At 39.2% G+C, this 19,453-nt stretch overlaps 1 protein-coding gene across 1 annotated transcript in view; it reads right to left on the bottom strand.

Annotated features, from left to right (window-relative positions):
- kcnh2b (potassium voltage-gated channel, subfamily H (eag-related), member 2b) overlaps window positions 1-19,453 on the bottom strand; it is a 295,739-nt gene that overhangs the window by 102,506 nt on the left and 173,780 nt on the right. Inside the window, exons 4-6 of the mRNA XM_062991214.1 lie at window positions 6,241-6,399; window positions 5,645-6,148; window positions 3,195-3,406 (exon numbers count right to left, since the gene is read on the bottom strand). Coding sequence (XP_062847284.1) covers window positions 3,195-3,406; window positions 5,645-6,148; window positions 6,241-6,399 — 875 coding nt within the window. The remainder of the gene's footprint in view (window positions 1-3,194; window positions 3,407-5,644; window positions 6,149-6,240; window positions 6,400-19,453) is intronic.

Raw genomic sequence — 19,453 nt, 5'->3', positions numbered from 1 at the left:
AGCCTGACCCCATCCAGTGCATGTCTCTGTTGAGTCCAGCACTGGCCACAAAAAAAAAAGAAGAAAAAAAAAGTGGCCGGTAAAGGAAAGGTGTGCTCGCCCATAGCCATGCTTGACCAGCCTGGGGTTTGTGTATGCATTAAGGTCGTAAATGCAAAAGGAAATTGGACATGGCTAAATTAGCAGGAGGGAGGGTTTAACTGACCTGTTCAGGGGTACTTTACAGCAAAACACGCAGAGAGAAACTACCATGCAGAGTTTGTATGCAAATATATATCTAACACTCACTGTGGCAATCACTAGTGAATTCTTCCTTATCTGATTCTGCTGTGGAAAATGAGAAAAAGGTGATTCGTTACATTATCAGAACACACAGATTTTGCATTCAGATTTGCAAAGAGAGGTTACTTCAGTGCCAAATCCCTGAGGAAAGCTTTCTGAGGGAAGCAAGCAGCATGACGCGCTTAAGATGATGACGGCTCAATTCAAAGAAAATTCCATATGGTAATTGCAATCTGGCAGGAGCTAAACAATGCACAGTACACACAGACGCCACGCATCATAGCACATGTTGACGTGCTACGCCATGGATGATACACTGGTATTCATTTCAATTTCAACAACATAACAATAATTCAGTTCTAATAAATGAGATTGATGTAGCTAAGCCCTGGTTTACGTCAGCTGTTCATGTTTATTCCATTCACTTGTTTTCTGAATCTTTCATCTGAAACATTCTATTTTAAATAACCAGTTTTGATGTATCAAAAACTGATTGTTATTATCTTTTTTTAATGCATTTTACCCCCTTTTTCTCCCAATTTAGCATAGTCAATCCGCTGCTGGGGACCCCGATGGCATCCAAAGAGGGTGTATATTCGCCTGACACACACTCCCTCAGACGTGTGCGCAGTCCACCAACACTTCTCATTATCCTGTACTTCAGTGGATTTGAGTGCGAGGTCGGCTTCATGTACGGAGAGCCACGCCCCAATCTCTGCGCTCCTCCACTTTCTGTACAGGTGCTCTGGGCAACCAAGGTCCTTACACAGTGTGATAACCCCACCCTTTAATCCAGTCTTTCTCAACCAGCAGACTTTAAGCCAATTTTGTCTGCTGCAGGCATTAACCAAATGTGCCTGTCAGAGGCGCTCAGCCAACCAGTAGCAGAGTCGAGATTCGAACCCAGGAGCACCACCTGGGCGCCCATGAACTCACTTTTTTTTTTTTTGGGAAATAATTTTAAATCACAACAGATAAGATGTAGAAAATGTAGAAAAGAGAGATTTTAGGCCACAGTGAACATTTAGGCCACAATTGTGTGTCAATTTGGATAAAAATCTCTGCGAAATGCGTAAATGTAGATTCACTCGAAACCTCAACCAGGACACATTTCCACAAGTGCATTACTGTCACTATTACAAACAACAAACAAACAGCCAAGGGCATGCGACTTATGTAGCGCAGCACGTCATGAATCTGCTCTCTCCAAACTCGATTAGCCTCAAGAGACTTATAGCATAATGAACACACCCAGCCGCCGCATCTATCACCATTACATCCAGAGCCATCAATCGCCCTTTTCATTTCTGCACAGAAGTACAGACAGAGCGGGCTCGCGGCACGACATAAAGGTGCATTAGTTTAACCCAGTTACGTCAAACCAGGGAAACCAGCGGTATCAGACTTACTCTAAAGCAATTTTGAGTCTGGTGCACTAATCTCATGCATTGATCTTAGGGAAATTAGGGATGGGCAGTTTGAGCCTCGGTGCAGCCTATGAGTCATTTGAAGAAGATCATCAGTGCGGATCTATTTAGGATTTCTGTAATATCAGATATTTTTTATGATACTAATATCATAGCCAAGTACTGACCAGTGCAAAGATGAATCTCATACGACCAAGTTGGTTGTATAAACCGTTAACTTAAAGCTTGTCAGTTAAGAGTCAACCACCAACCAACCAAAGATGGTAAATTATTGGTTAAAATACTTTGGCAAAATATGACTAGTAGCATGAGTAATAGCAACAGTAGTATGACATTAATAACACAGTTAATAACTGTAATGTAATAATTGTAGGAAATACTCATAAGACATTTAAAATGACACAATTCTGGCTTTGTATTCCCACAACATGGCTACATTTTTGTCCTCATCCGAACCCACAGAAATGCCTGTCATACATTTGCCATCATCAGACTGGACTGTCCCATTTATGCCCACATTGGCTTTTTCACCAGATGCTTCCACCGCATGGACTGTACACACAATACACCCACTGAATCGCCAAAAGTATGTGACAACTGACCATGAGCTTGTTGAACATTCCTGCCCATCCCCCTTGTGTCTAGGACACCCAGCTCTTTTTTGGGGAGGCTTTTTACAAGTGTTTTTCCATGTGTTTCTGTAAGAATTTGTGCCTATTTAGTCATAATGAGAAACAATAGGACTTGACTTTTAATCGAAATTGGTCAATTTGGTCAGCTTGGGGTCAGGGCTCTGTGCAGGCCACTGAATCTCCTCTACATCAAACTTATCTTTATTGCATTGTGCACAAGGGACACAGACATGCTGAAACAGAATGGCATCTTTTTTAAACTATTGCCACAAATATACTGGACAATAGATTGGGATCACATAGTTTCTTTTATATAATTGAATTAATACACCCATTTACAATGGTTGTGGCTGAAACACCTACGCCTATTAATTAGGAAAGGTGTCCACATACTTTTGGCCATATAGTGTACTGTATATCCTGTACAACCAAGGATTCAACAGTAACTGCACTCTAAGCTGTTGTGCTGGGACCTGCAAATAGAACCTGCAAATCTTCAAATATAAATCAGCAAAAACAAGAACCAAATCTCAGACTCACATAACATCAAACAAAACATGCTTGCTGCTGTCAGCCATATTGTTGTAGTGAAATTAAAACTGACAGCAAATCACCACCCTCTAAAAGTAATTCACCTTTACAACAAAACGTATCACTCACTTTGTTCAAACATTCATAAAAAATGGCTAATTTACCACCGTCCTACTTTTTCAGAATATCTCCTTAACACCACCAGTTCAAACTATAAAGATACCCATGGCCACTGCTGACCACCTCACAACTATTTGTTGAGGTTGAAATCCCAAACACACTTGCTGCAGAAAGTAGCTGGAATGATGTGAACACTCCTTACCTGTGTGACCTTCTCTGTGACGTTGTGTGTGCGGTCGATGAGCTTGCAGGGAGCGATGATGTCCATCTCCCCTGGAGGAAGAGCGATGAGGGGATCAGGTTTAAAGTCCACAAAGTTAAGGGTGATCTGGGGGATCTTACTGATGGCCCGGTAGCGCATTAGGTCTGAATCAGAGGTAGAGTTCAGGATGCTGGATTTGTTGTTCACTGCACCTGTAAAATAAAGCATTGACAGAATCTAGACAGCACAGTGGAGCAGTAAGTGACTTATTCAAGCTACTTTTATAAAAGACAGAGAAAAGAATTTAGAGGAAAATGTAGTCCTATCGTGACACTTTAATGGTTCTTTTGATTATCCGTACTTATCTTTTTGTAAAGAAATATGTTCCCAAATGAGCCAGCACACACACACACACACACACACACACACACGTATATACTGTATATGTATGTATGTACACAGTATATACATATATATATACATATATATATATATATATATATATATATACATATATATATATATATATATATATATATATACACACTGCCTGGCCAAAAAAAAGGTCACCACCTGGATTTAACTAAGCAAATAGGTAAGAGCCTCCCATTGGATAATTACTGCATGGGTGATTATGTTTCAGCTGGCAACAAGTTATTTAACCCTAACTGATGCAGTGAGTAGCTTCTCATTTGTTAAACAACCATGTCGAAAGACACATCCTGTGGTCGTGGAAAAGATGTTAATCTGTTTCAGAAGGGTCAAATTATTGGCATGCATCAAGCAGAGAAAACATCTAAGGAAATTGCTGAAACTACTAAAATCAGGTTAAGAACTGTCCAACACATTATTAAAAAGTGGAAGGACAGTGGGGAAACATCATCTTCCAGGAAAAATGGTCGGAAAAAAATCTTGATTGATCGTGATCGCCGATCACTTAAATGTTTGGTGAAATCAAATGGTAGAAAAACTACAGCAGAACTCAGGGATATGTTTAATAGTGAAAGTAAGAGCATTTCCACACACACAATGTGAAGGGAACTCAAGGGATTGGGACTGAACAGCTGTGTAGCCTTAAGAAAACCACTTGTCAGTGAGGCTAACCGGCAAAAACAGCTTCAATTTGCTAGGGAGCATAAAGATTGGACTCTGGAGCAATGGAAGAAGGTCATGTGGTCTGATGAGTCCAGATTTACCCTGTTCCAGAGTGATGGGCGCATCAGGGTAAGAAGAGAGGCGGCTGAAGTGATGCACCCATCATGCCTAGTGCCTACCGTACAAGTCTGTGGGGGCAGTGCTATGATCTGGGGTTGCTGCAGTTGGTCAGGTCTAGGTTCAGCAACGTTATGTGCATAAAGAATGAGGTCAGCTGACTACCTGAATATACTGAACCACCAGGTTATTCCATCAATGGATTTTTTCTTCCCTGACAATGCAAGGATTCATCGGGCTCAAATTGTGAAAGAGTGGTTCAGGGAGCATGAGACATCATTTTCACACATGGATTGGCCACCACAGAGTCCAGACCTGAACCCCATTGAGAATCTTTGGGATGTGCTGGAAAAGACTTTGCGCAGTGGTTCAAATCTTCCATCATCAATGTTGTGACACATATATACGTATATATAGTGAAGTGAATAACACTGATTATCTCTTCATCACAGCACCTGTTAGTGGGTGGGATATATTAGGCAGCAAGTAAACATTTTATCGTCAATGTTGTTGTGTTAGAAGCAGGAACAACGGGCAAGCGTAAGGATTTGAGCGAGTTTGACAACGGTAGCTCTTGTGGGGTGTATCTATGCAGTGATCAGTATCTATCAAAAGTGCTCCAAGGAAGAAAAAGTGGTAAACTGACAACAGGGTCATGGGCGGCCAAGGCTCACTAATGCACGTGGGTAGTTAAGGCTGTCCCATGTGGTCCGATCCAACAGACGAGCTACTGTAGCTCAAAGTGCTGAAGAAGTTAATGCTGGTTGTGATAGAAAGGTGTCGGAATACACAGTGCATCACAGTTGCAGGGCTGTTTTGGCAGCAAAAGGGGGACCAACACAATATTAGGAAGGTGGTCTTAATGTTATGCCTGATCGGTGTACACACACACACACACACACACACACACACACACGCCGGAAAGTTCTATAACAGATTGAGTTCTTTTTTTTTTTTTGCCTCAAACATCTACACACAATCGCCCACAATGACAAAGTGAAAGCAGGTTTTTAGACATTTGTGCTAAATAATTAAAAATCCAAATGTAAAATATCATATGTACCCTTTCATATGACACCTAATAAACACACAAAAATTTTAGGAAAACTTTTAACCTTGAGGGTGTGCAACGTTTTCTTACCTGGGCTTTCCATAAAAGGACTTATGGGTCATTTAGGGTACCAGTTAAAGTTGGCATCTCTGAATACAGCTTTGACAGTGTTTTTCCACATACTCACCAGTGCTGCTGCTCGTGGGTCGCACGCTGTGTTTCCGTTCCCATTCAGGCCTCATGGCCTCAATGTCATCAACAGAGGACGCGCGTCGCATGCTGTGGAAGCTCTCACGCGAGCGGCTGTTTGTAAGACTGCAGTTGGAAGTCGAGTCTGGATTGAGCCTGTGTGCTTGGGGTGAGGACTGTCCCAGGGGCAATGTGGATGGGTGTGGAGGGGCTGGAGGAGGTGGTGTGGACTCGCTTCCCAGGAGAGTGCGCCTGTCCTCAGGCCACAGTGAGGACGACATTGCGGCAGAAGGGGTGGTGGCAGAGAGACACACCTGCTCACGTTCGGGCAACGAGAGAAGCTCGCCCAGGGCCAGAGATTCATGACTGCTGCCCAGGCGGGAGCTTGAAGTGCCGGGGATACTGGCGCTGCGGGCAGCCTCGGGATCCTCGTGTACGGATGATTTGCTATTACTGTGCGACTGAAGGAGAGGCAGATGTAGACGGATACGCCGCGCTCGCACTGGGACAGAGAAAAAAAACATTGTTGAAGGCAATGTTTTAGAATGTTGGGTTCACTTTTGTTGTTTTCAAAGAAAAAGAGAAATGAATTACTTGTGGAACACCAGGGGAGAGGCAGGCGATGGTTAAGCCCCTGGTTCTGGTTGCGTAGTCGGTCGTCATTCATGACTTCAAAGTTTAAAATAAACATGATCACCACACCATCCTCATTCTTGACTGGCACCACATCTACCAGGCACAGGAAACCCACACCTGAGAGACAAAGAAAAAAATATTTAATGTTGTTTTTGCTCCTTTTTTAATATAGATTGAATTATAAATAGGCGAGTAAAAAGCCTTTAACCAACCTATAACATGTTTAACCAAGTAATTTTGTTAAAAAACAAGAACTATAAATGTTATCAATATTATATAACAGCCTTTGTTTCAGCAAGGGGATGAGACTACAAGGGTTTCAGGGTATTATACTAAATTCTACACATTTATCATGATTCTAATGGCTAAATGTGCAAAACTTTCTCAAGCCCATACTTTTTCTCTTTTTTCACCTGTAGAAAAGCACAGATTATTACCTAAGATAGCAATATTTGATGACTTAAAAATAGAACAAAAGCTGGTAAAAAAAAAAAGACTGCTCCTCAACAAAGAGGGTCACAAACATGGTGCTATACTCATTAAACTGTAGACTATTGTAACAAGGTTTGCACCTCACTACTGAAGTGCGGGGTGAAGCTCGCCCTGCAAGAATTGAAAATAAACCCAACTGCAGCATGCTTGACCAAGGTAGAACTGACTGTGGCCAAAAAAACACTAACAAACATTGGATATGGAAAAATAAAGGAGGTGGACAAAATAACAGAACCAGTGTAACAAATGAAAGACACAAAAACATTCGCAGCCTGTAATAGAGAAAGTGGATAGAACAAGGATAGCGTAGAACTGAAAACTGGTCTTCACAATATGACATGTTGCTCTGGCCGTCTGCAACAACCCTAAACCTAAAACAAGCAGCGTATTGTAAAATACGAGCGGGACCACCACACCAACTGGCGCAGCCTGTGCCCTGCATGGTTCCATAAAATCGGACCTGCTCTGAAATGGGTCTGTTACATTGCCTCTGAAGTAGCTCACTCGCCGAGGCTGCCGATTAAGTTCCCTGAAAAGAATAAAATATGCTGGAATCCCACTCCAGCAGAAAACTGGACCAGATCAAGCTCAGCATCACAGTTTCAAAGTGAGGAAGCAGGGTGAAAGCAGAAGAAACCAAAACCCTAACCCTAGAAACTGTGATAAATGGAAACACTCCCATCTGTAGCTAATTTGGAAAGGCGGAAGGACATGATTCCGTTACTGAGCCACACCGCGGATCTTCATGGCAGGTAGGCTTGTTACAATCTATGATCAGCTAACTGTACACATCTGTATTGGATGCATCTTATATTTTGTGGCTCTTGATAAAGACCTGAACACCTGAAAATCCTAAAATATTATTCACATTATTGATTAGCTTGTCTTTACCTAAACATATGGCAATGTTCAATATGTTCAATACAAACATTAATGTCAAAAACAATTATTATTAAATAATTATAACTACTTTTAACTGTTAATACTACTAACAATAGTTTTATTACAAGTAATATTATATTAAAGTTACTACTAGTTGAATATAATAAAAGTACACATTTAAAACATTTATTTCAGCTTCATGAACACAGCATGAAGAAAATACCCACCATATTAATCACTATCCATGTAGACTGCCTCTCTTTCCAATTACTCAAACGCTGAAAGTGGAAGGTCTAAGCTATCCTTACTATCATGTGCCTCAGTACATCCTCTAGTACTGTAGATAGAGTAAAATATACGTTTACAAATAAGAGTGTTTGTCCTCTCTCTCACCTGGATACAACATGAATAAATGAATGGCATCTAGTAAAAGAGTGACAATCAGCATTCAAAAGGACAAAAAAGTGTGTGTGTGTGTGTGTGTGTGTGAAAGAGAGAGAGAGAGAGAGAGACTGTGGCAGAATCGGGGTAAAAGCCACATGGATTACAGGTTACATGATATAATCTGGGGGGGGGGAGGCAAAAGCCTGCGATGGATTGGCACCCTGTCCAGGGTATTCCTGCCTGGTGCCCAGCGGTTGATGGAAATGAAATGGAAAAAACAGTGGTTGTGTAACAAAAATGTGCATGGCATTCATAACAGTGGTGATGGTCATTAAATGTTGAGCCGATGGTAGTTATTTATAATACACATGTTGAATGGAGCAAATATGGGCAGCATAAATATCTGGGTGACAGCAAAGGGTGTTCACAGGCAGCTGTAGTGAGTACTAATAGTGGGTCTGAGAAGGGGCAAGCCACAAACCACTGAAGGGTTGTTGGGTAGCCAAGACTCATTGATGAAGAAGGACATGAAGATTAAAGCCTTTTGTATGGACCGACAGAAAGGCTACTGTGGCTTAAACTGCAAATCATTTTAATACTGGTGATGAGGCGAACGTGTCACAACACCCAGCCAGCATTAAAATCATCTAGGAACTGGACATTAAAGCAATTACAGAAGGTCGACTTGGCCGACTTTATCCTGTTTTCATCAACATCATCAGGACCATACTGTAATGTCCTGGAATCAGATACCATGGGACTCTTTTAGCTGTCTTGTGGAGTCCATGTCTTGGTGGGTCAGAGCTGTTGTGACAGCATATTAGGTGGGTGGTCATAAGCAGGACAGACTGCTCTAAAGTTGCCCTGAGGTGCGATTAAATAGATTTAGTCTGCGGTGCCCAATACAGTGTCTCTGGGTGGTGATGGATCTGTTCTGACGCTGATAAGGATTAGGTTATTGAAAATCAATGAAAGAATTAATATATTAAAATAATGAATATAATAAATAATGAATATATAAATTAATTCTACCTGTCTTGCCAAATATGGGAACAAAATCAGTCTAAAACGATTCAGTGCTCACACATGCAGAACTGATCAAACAAACCTTTGTTTTACGCAAGCCATGATGAAGTCAGTCATGAATCAGGTGGATCAGTGTAGAAAAAGAAATAAACACCTTGAAGGTGTAATTGCTCCTCAAGGGATGTGACAGCGAAAGTGCCATGCACTGGTGCTAACAAAGACTGAAACCATACAGAAAAAGGCTGTAATAATGTAGAAAGCTGTATCCTCTGTCCTAATAACATTTATAATCTTCTCGGTAGGACACCCACCAACACACACACACACACACAGAGTAAAGGATTAAAAATCAGTGTGGAAGGAGGGATTAGACTTTAATTCATTACGCTTCCTGTTTTTCTACAGTACTTCACTTAAACAAATGATCTACAGTAAGATAAGTGCTGCATTCTAAATCCCTGAACCTAATCCATACATGTAGTATATTTATCCCGATTGGGTCAAATGCACAGTGTGGTCCTATATGTGTGTCCTTATTTTTAACAATGCTTTCACTGGGAAAAAAACCCACTCAGGCCTCTTATCACTCATCTGTAACATCAAACAATCAATCAATCAATCTATCTATCATTCTAAAAAAACAAACCAGATGTGAATAATGATGTGTATTTATTTTTGGAACTATACATTAATGTCTGACTTAATGCAGACATCCCAAGTGTCCCGGAAGTTCCGGGAGTCTCCCGCATATACATAGCAGTTCCCTGATGCCTACAAGTCAGATAAAATCTCCCGGAATCTAGAACGAGCGGCCAAGAGCGACACACACACGCACACAGGCGACACAGACTTTTTTTTCCCAAATCGCGTGATTAAATCCGTGATCTGATATACAATCTAGCGCACTGTGTAGGGAACATAAATCAATTGTCTAATATACTGTCTAGTGCACTATGTAGGGAACATAAATCAATTGTCTAATATACTGTCTAGTGCACTATGTAGGGAACATAAATTCGTTATCTAGTTATACTTTCTAGTGCACTATGTAGTGAACATGAATGCGTTATCGAATACACTGTCTAGTGCACTATGTAAGGAACACAAATCATCATCTAGTTATACTTTCTAGTGCACCATGTAGTGAACATGAATGCGTTATCTAATACACTGTCTAGTGCACTATGTAAGGAACACAAATCATCATCTAGTTATACTTTGTAGTGCACCATGTAGTGAACATGAATGCGTTATCTAATACACTATCTAGTGAACTATGTAAGGAACACAAATCATCATCTAGTTATACTTTCTAGTGCACTATGTAGTGAACATGAATGCGTTATCTAATACACTATCTAGTGAACTATGTAAGGAACACAAATCATCATCTAGTTATACTTTCTAGTGCACCATGTAGTGAACATGAATGCGTTATCTAATACACTATCTAGTGAACTATGTAAGGAACACAAATCATCATCTAGTTATACTTTCTAGTGCACCATGTAGTGAACATGAATGCGTTATCTAATACACTATCTAGTGAACTATGTAAGGAACACAAATCATCATCTAGTTATACTTTCTAGTGCACCATGTAGTGAACATGAATGCGTTATCTAATACACTATCTAGTGAACTATGTAAGGAACACAAATCATCATCTAGTTATACTTTCTAGTGCACCATGTAGTGAACATGAATGCGTTATCTAATACACTATCTAGTGAACTATGTAAGGAACACAAATCATCATCTAGTTATACTTTCTAGTGCACCATGTAGTGAACATGAATGCATTATCTAATACACTATCTAGTGAACTATGTAAGGAACACAAATCATCATCTAGTTATACTTTCTAGTGCACCATGTAGTGAACATGAATGCGTTATCTAATACACTATCTAGTGAACTATGTAAGGAACACAAATCATCATCTAGTTATACTTTCTAGTGCACCATGTAGTGAACATGAATGCGTTATCTAATACACTGTCTAGTGAACTATGTAAGGAACACAAATCATCATCTAGTTATACTTTCTAGTGCACCATGTAGTGAACATGAATGCGTTATCTAATACACTATCTAGTGAACTATGTAAGGAACACAAATCATCATCTAGTTATACTTTCTAGTGCACCATGTAGTGAACATGAATGCGTTATCTAATACACTATCTAGTGAACTATGTAAGGAACACAAATCATCATCTAGTTATACTTTCTAGTGCACCATGTAGTGAACATGAATGCGTTATCTAATACACTATCTAGTGAACTATGTAAGGAACACAAATCATCATCTAGTTATACTTTCTAGTGCACTATGTAGTGAACATGAATGTGTTATCTAATACACTATCTAGTGAACTATGTAAGGAACACAAATCATCATCTAGTTATACTTTCTAGTGCACCATGTAGTGAACATGAATGCGTTATCTAATACACTATCTAGTGCACTATGTAAGGAACACAAATCATCATCTAGTTATACTTTCTAGTGCACTATGTAGTGAACATGAATGTGTTATCTAATACACTATCTAGTGAACTATGTAAGGAACACAAATCATCATCTAGTTATACTTTCTAGTGCACCATGTAGTGAACATGAATGCATTATCTAATACACTATCTAGTGAACTATGTAAGGAACACAAATCATCATCTAGTTACACTTTCTAGTGCACTATGTAGTGAACATGAATGTGTTATCTAATACACTATCTAGTGCACTATGTAGGGAACATAAATCCATGATCTGATATACAATCTAGTGCACTGTGTAGGGAACATAAACCAATTGTCTAATTCACCATCTAGTGCACTACGTAGGGAACATAAATTCATATCTAAAATACTATCTAGTGCACTATGTAGGGAACATAAATCCGTTATCTGATATACAATTTAGTGCACTATGTAGGGAACCTAATCCGTTAACTAATACGCTACCTAAAGCATTATGTAAGAAACATAAGTCTATTATCTAGTATACTATCTAGTGCACTAAGTAAGGAACATAAATTCTTTTCTAATATACAATCTAGTGCACTATGTAGGGAACATAAATCTATTATCTTTCGCACTATGTAGTACACATTAATGTGTTTGTGACGCGAACAGTTAGCTTAGTAGCTTATTTAGCAGCTCCTAAAAGTTCTGTTATCACCCATATCCTTTGGTGTGTGCGAGAGGTTTTTTAGCTTTTTTTTTTTGGGCTTGGGGGGTCGGGGTCAAGGTCCGGGTCTGGGGGTACCTCCCTGAAATGAGTTTTTGCAACTTGGGATGTCTGTTAATGCATAAAAGACTTTCCAAAAAAGATGGAACAGAGGCAATGTAAGGCATTAGTGGAATGATCAAAAAAACTGCAGGTAAAAGATGATGCTTTCATGATTGGGTATTAAGAAAGCATTAATGAAAGGCTCAGTTATTAACAAGCGTGTCTAAATTCTTTAGGTCACATAATTTTCCCTTATGCCACTATTTTTTATAATGTTAAAAAAAATAAAATAATAAACAGTAGATGTTTGTTTGTTTATTAATTGTTGAAGTTTTGTTAATCCTTCATTTACTTAAGGGCATCTAAACTTTTGCCTGTATATTAAACTTGTGGAAGAAAGTCATATTCCAATATTCCATGAATACTGCTACAACAGAATGTTACTGGATATGTACATTGATAAGGAATGTGTCAATTATATTAAATGACCTCCTAAACCCAGTTCTAGTTGGTTTAGATCAGTTCCTATGTTCTAGCTAAGAAATCTCTTAATGGTGGAATTTCCACTGTCCTACAAGGTCACTGATGGGAGTATAAAGGGTGATTATTTTCTTTGTGCTATCACATTCACATTCTTCATGTGAGACTTTGTCAGTGCAAGCCTTCTCTGCTGTCAAGAATAAAACTCTTTTCTACTCATAATCCAGTCTCTGCAGTAGTTCATTAAGGGTGAAACTGTCAAACTGTATATTCTTTGAGATGGGGCTCAGGTGGCGCTGCAGTCTATTGCACTGCCCCACCACCCCGAGATCTGGGTTTGAATCTCGGTGTTGCTGTCTACACAGACATGATTGACTTTATCCGACGAGAAAGCGGGGGCAACCAAAGCCCTGCGATAGATTAGTGTCCTGTCTTGGGTACTACTGCCATGCACCCAGTTTTGTGACCCTGACCAGGATAATATTTATTTATTTATTAGGATTTTAACATCATGTTTTACACACTTTGTAAACATGTTTACATTACAGAAACAGCAGTAACTTGTTACACAAGATTCATCAGTTCACAAGTTGCATGTCTTTGAACTGTCGGAGAAAACCGGAGCTACCAGAGGAAACCCTTGCAGACACGGGAAGAACTCCACACAGAAAGGACCTGGACCGCCCCACCTGAGGTTCGAACTCAGGACCTTCTTGCTGTGAGGTGACCCCTGACAAAGGATAAAGCAGTTGATGCAAATAAAATATTAATTAAATCCCTAAGGTGATGTGCTAATGATATCAGTATTGCCCAGGTTATTGTAGTTTAGATACATTGTTGATGTGACTAATAAATGAGACATAAATCAAGCAATCCAGCAGTACCTACGTCACAATCATTACCTAAATTAATAAATATTTGATTAAAAATGGAGCACATCCAGTTATTCTTTTGAGGCTGAAGGCTAAAAGATTTTAGGAATAAATATATTTGATACAAAACCAGTGGTGATGATGCTGCCCTCTAGCAGGACAATACAGACAATACACAAGAAAGAGCTCACACAGTACTGTACACAACAAAATCATATTTCCAAATACCAGTTCACAAAACGAAACAAATCAATATACATTAACATGATAAGCCTATAATTAATGTAATGAAAAACAATTTTATATAGTATATCTGAAACCTGAGATTATTTTTATGCTGACACACATTTTCAGCATCATGCCCTGAACTTTAACAATGTCATGGTTAAAATTTAAAGGAATATTAATTACACCCTTTATTACAGACATCCATCAACCTAATGTCCACTTCATCATATTTATGACATATTTGGATAACATTCCTGCTGCATAGACAGTTTCCAAGGTTACAAAGATCACTCTCGACTATAAAAGCCTTCCCTGGCCATGACAGATAATCTAGGAGCAGTGAAGCTAATGTTCCTGCTGCTTCAGGACAGAAGGTGAACCAGAAAAAAATTGGTTCTGGAAACAAGCCAGAAAGTGTCACTGAATCAAAGCTGACATCCTCACAGTAACCAAGCAGTCTAGCTGTAAGTGGGAAATGATGCAAAGTCCCAGTCATGATGACAGCTTGCTTTTTGACAAGCAGTGTGCTGTGTTAAAGCACAAGACTGGTGTTAGGTCGGTCATTATAACAAACGCTTCTACATCACTGAATATGTCACTAAAACACTTGGAGCAAAACATGCATACACTGCACAGGGCACTAAAACCATCGCAGGGCTTCGGCCATCCCCCTCAGACATAGCCCTTCGTGTCTGTGTAGATGCCTAGCTGGCTGATAGCACAGCTGGGATTCAAACTCAGAGCTAAGCCAGATCACCCATTTAATAATTAATCAGTTATTATTAAGCAGATACAAAATAGACAAAATAGTCATCGTTTGGTTCCAACTGAGGACACAGTTAAGCTTTGATTTGAAACCTTAGTGTGCAGGTGCAGGCTCTGCTTATAGCTGCCTCCAGAAGCCCGGCCGGTCGGTAGCACAGCTGAGATTCAACTTGGATCTCAGCGATGGTGTGAGTAATGTAGTATGCATTATGTCCCAGTATAAAGGTAGAAATCCACTGATCATCATATAATAACTACACTAATGTTGTCTGGTAGAGCTGTAATGTACAGACTGCTTCTCTATTAATTATGATTGGCATGTTTAGTTAGCGCTTGTCATGTTTATTATTGTTTATGATTCTCTTACTGCTCTACATCACTGCCATGTTTATAATATTACACTGTTTTGTTCATCAATCTATTTAATGTGAAACTCTGTGATGTTTTTTATATTTTAGATGCTATAAGCTTGCTGGACTAATAATGGTCTGTTACGGATTTGAAGGTAAGGGGAATTTACATCCCAGCCTCAGCTAACAGTCAGATGGATATCTGTTATCAAAAACTTACAAGCCACCTTGAATGTTAGTTGAGATACTTAATAATAAGGCTTTTATATACAGTATAATAAAATGTACTAACTGCATAGAACGTCAAGAAATTATTGGACCAAGGTGTGCCTGTAACAAAATATATGTATTTTATCTTGACAAATTACTATTAAATTTAATAATTCCATACATTCTTTATTTATTAACGCTCTTATTTACAGGCCATAGGGGACGACTAAATGGCCTGATTAGTAAAATAATGTAAGTCAAACATAAAGGCTATTACAATTTTTAGATTTGGACCTAAACCTGACATGTTAGACAGTGTTCTTTGCAACCACCAATCAATTTTTTTTTAATGGCAGTACAGGAGCAGTACCCCAATCACACCAAGCTATGTGGATCAAGGTACCAGACCTATCCAGGCATTACGGTTCCAGAGAAAAAAACAAGTTGCCAAACAATTGAGCTGACAAGTCTGTAAGAGTTGTGTAAATGCAAACCCAGTTGGAGATGAAAAGCAGTGATGCATCACTAGAGGGCAGAAACGAGCTTTGTTTTAACCCCTATTCATGCAGCTATTAGGTTCTTTTCGCCACAATCAGAGATGGCATTTCTGGCAGTGATAATAAACAGTAGTATTGTTTGTGCCCATGAGGCAGATTTGAGTTCAGTTTTGGACAGTAATTATCTAGCCCAGGCAGGGATATTAACACACACACACACACACACACACACACACACACACACACACACACACACACACACACAGAGACAGACAGACAGACAGACCTTAATTGTTAAATAAACCAAATTACACAAAAACTCCGAACTAAATATCTGAATTATTGGGAAACTGAAACTAATACTCAAAGTAAAATGCAGTGTTATTTGGCCCTAAACAGACACTACAGTACAGCAGATTATCTGAGCACAGTATCCGACCCTAAATTAGGAAACACCCTGACGAGGTACAGACTGAGCGCTCACGACCTGGCCGTGGAGACGGGGCGACACACCCGGTCCTGGCTGCCCCGGGAGGAGAGGTTGTGTCAGCACTGCACTCTCAGTACAGTAGAGACGGAGCTACACTTCCTCACCCGGTGTACCAAGTACCACCACGTCCGCTCCCAATTCTTCCCTAAATTTAACATCATCATCCCCAACTTTACCTCCCTCCCAGACCCCGACAAACTGCCCCACCTACTGGGGGAGCACAGAGAGAGCTGCACACTAGCAGCACTCTATACACACACCTGCCACCAGGTAAGGGACAGTGGGTGACCATGTCTCATACACACACGCACGCACGCACGCACAAACTGATTGTTTTTCTACCTCATTAATGTAAATATTATAATTTTTATTGTTATTATTTTGCACTGTTTTTATTAATATTTTATTCTATTCTATATTTTTTGCACATGTAACTGTTCTGTATATTTTTGTTCTTTCTTATTTTTATTGTTATTATTTCTCTGTAACTTGCTTTGGCAATACGAATGTCCTTATTGTCATGCCAATAAAGCTTCTTTTGAGTTTGAGAATTGTTAAAGCCAAGGACCCCCTTCTGTAAGTAAGCAAATTTTACATAATCCCGTAGATTTATTTTATTTAAAAAAAAAATTACATTAAGGACATTTACCATTTAAATTGTTTAAAATTAACATCTATCCATCCATCCACAGATAAACATGTTTTTAAATGTTTAATTAATTAATGTTTAATAGAAATATTTAAAGAGATTTTTTAATTTCATTTTTATCAAATGTTTTATCCTAGCAGGTCAAGTTTCATCAGGAAACACTGGACGCAAAGCAAAAATACCCTGAACAGGGTACCAATCCATTGCAGGGCTTTGGCCGTTCCCCCAGACATAGCCAGTCATGTCTGTGTAGACACTCAACCGGCTGCTAGCACCACTGAGACTTAAACCCGTATCAGTGGTGGAAGACTAGTGCAATAGACTGCTGTGCTACTCGAAAACTGTGTGTGTTTGCACAATTGTTATGTACCTTACATAATTTATAACTGTTTTAAATTCCGGGTGCATCAATATTAAATTCCTTTTATTTAAGTGACCAGTCATTTAGAAACATTGTTATTTTTAGATATAACAACAGGTTTTAATATCAAAACTATTTACCGGAGTCCAGACTTTCCCTGCACAGCTAGACAAAAAGAATACACATTCTTTCTCTGTAACGGTTTTGTAATGGATTTTTTTGTTTGCTTGCCTGTCTCTTTTAAAAACAGCAGAGGTTATACTAAAACACTTAAAAAGTGATGTTTATACTGCCTTGTGTCATATTTCATGTTTCTGTTGGCTTATTCCAACATTCATTGTGGTTTTGAAAAACAGTGTTTCTAGATGCTGGTGATGTGTATTGGAGTCATGGATGCAGCAATGTACTGTGTTTACTGAGATGGTGATTTGGAGAGGTATTCTGGAGCACATGTGATTAAATTAACTATAAAGAGCTGTCTAAAACTGCCTTATTTTAATAATGTTATAGATTGTATCTGGTACAACCCCTAAATCCCCTGCTATTGTGCATTGAGAAATGTTAATGTTTGGACTAATATTATGCAAAATGACAAACCTTGACCAAAACTTCAATGTAAACTACTAATTGCTCCTTTGTACCCAATAATAATAATAATAATAATAATAATAATAAGTTATATATTTACCTGTTTATCTAAGAAATGATCTACAACAGTGTTTTTACTCATTCTACTAATATAACTTAGCTTATATTTACAAAAACGAATTAGGTTAATATGGTCAATCAATAAAAGTTTCTTGTCTGTACTGCTTTTAATAAAATTCCTGCTTTTTTGTTTGTTTGTTCTTTTGCATTTCACTCACTGTCCCAACATTTTTTTGGAATTGGATTTGTACATTCTAAACTATTAATGCTCGTAGCTTATGTTCATTTTTCCTGTTTATTGCCATGTACTCTACGCTACACTGCTTTTTATTCTGCAATCTTAGTCCAAAGCAGTTGGGCAGAGGGCTGGATTAAACCCCGGGTTTGGAGAGCACATAGATGAGCGGGTCCAGGACCAGTGTAGGGAAGTTGGCCGATCTCACTGGCATAAGTTGTGGGGTGTGAATGGTGTTGTCGGCACCAGCTGGCCAAAGGAAAGAAAAAAAAAAGTCTCTCTCTCTCTTGCTTTCTCTTTCTCCCTCACTCACACACACACACACAGAGAACATGTTCACCTGCATCACTTAGCAGGATGGTAAACTCCCAGTGGCTATGCACAGATGGCGGTTTAAATCGATTCCCATTTATCATCATTCAGAATGTAATCCAGCCAAATCAATGCTGGCTTTCCACTAGTACACTGGTATTATTTACAATTTGGATGCTTTACACACACAGAGAGAGAGAGAGAGTGAAGAGTGCTGAAACTATAAAGATTCAATTTAAAGTTCGTTTAAATGTAAGTGCATCGAATGTGACTCGGAAATCAAGTTAATTTTTTCAAGTCTTTCTCTCTCTCTCTCTCTCTCTCTCTCTCTCTCTCTCTCTCTCTCTCTCTCTCTCTATCTCTCTCTCCAGTTGTAAGCTCTCTGTACCGCTCTCCTTTAGTTATCTGAATGCAACAATTCTGTTCAAGCGCAAACAGAGTACAGTAGATAACGTCCATATGAAGTGCACTAATCTGTCACATTCTATGGACAGTGAAGCTGACCAGTTCATTACTGACTCCACCTTTACCAGACCCTGACTTGATCCTCATTTTGCCAAGAGTCAGGTCATTGTAAGACCCTCACCACTTACATGGACCCAATCCTTCATACATAAGGCCCTACCTAATTCAAAATCACATTACAGACGTGTAATATGCCATTTGCTAAGAAATTCAAAATGTAAGATTTACGTTTAGCGATTTAACATTGTTCATTCGCGTAGCATTAAAGTGCCTCACATTTACTGGTTAATTTGCACTATGAGACGGTCCTAGCAATCCTACAGCAATTTAGTTAGGAATCGTTTAGTCAAAATATCCAAGATATCGAAGTGTAAAACAGCTAAAACACTGCCAGGGTAACTGAGTTTGGAAAACTTCCAACCGATTGTGTGTATGCAGGAGGGGGGGGGGGGGGGGGGGGGGATTTACGAATTGGGCTGAATGTTTTAGGTTTTGTTCCAATATTAAGGTAGGCTGTCATTCAATTTATGAGTATAATTTAATGACTTGTGAAATGTGGCACTTTTGTTTAAAAACCTGCGAAATCTGTGC

This window comes from Trichomycterus rosablanca, chromosome 3 (genome assembly GCF_030014385.1).
Source record: "Trichomycterus rosablanca isolate fTriRos1 chromosome 3, fTriRos1.hap1, whole genome shotgun sequence".
Classification (NCBI taxonomy): domain Eukaryota; kingdom Metazoa; phylum Chordata; class Actinopteri; order Siluriformes; family Trichomycteridae; genus Trichomycterus; species Trichomycterus rosablanca.
Note: the sequence above shows the minus strand (reverse complement) of the source record. Positions and strands in the feature narration are given on the sequence as shown.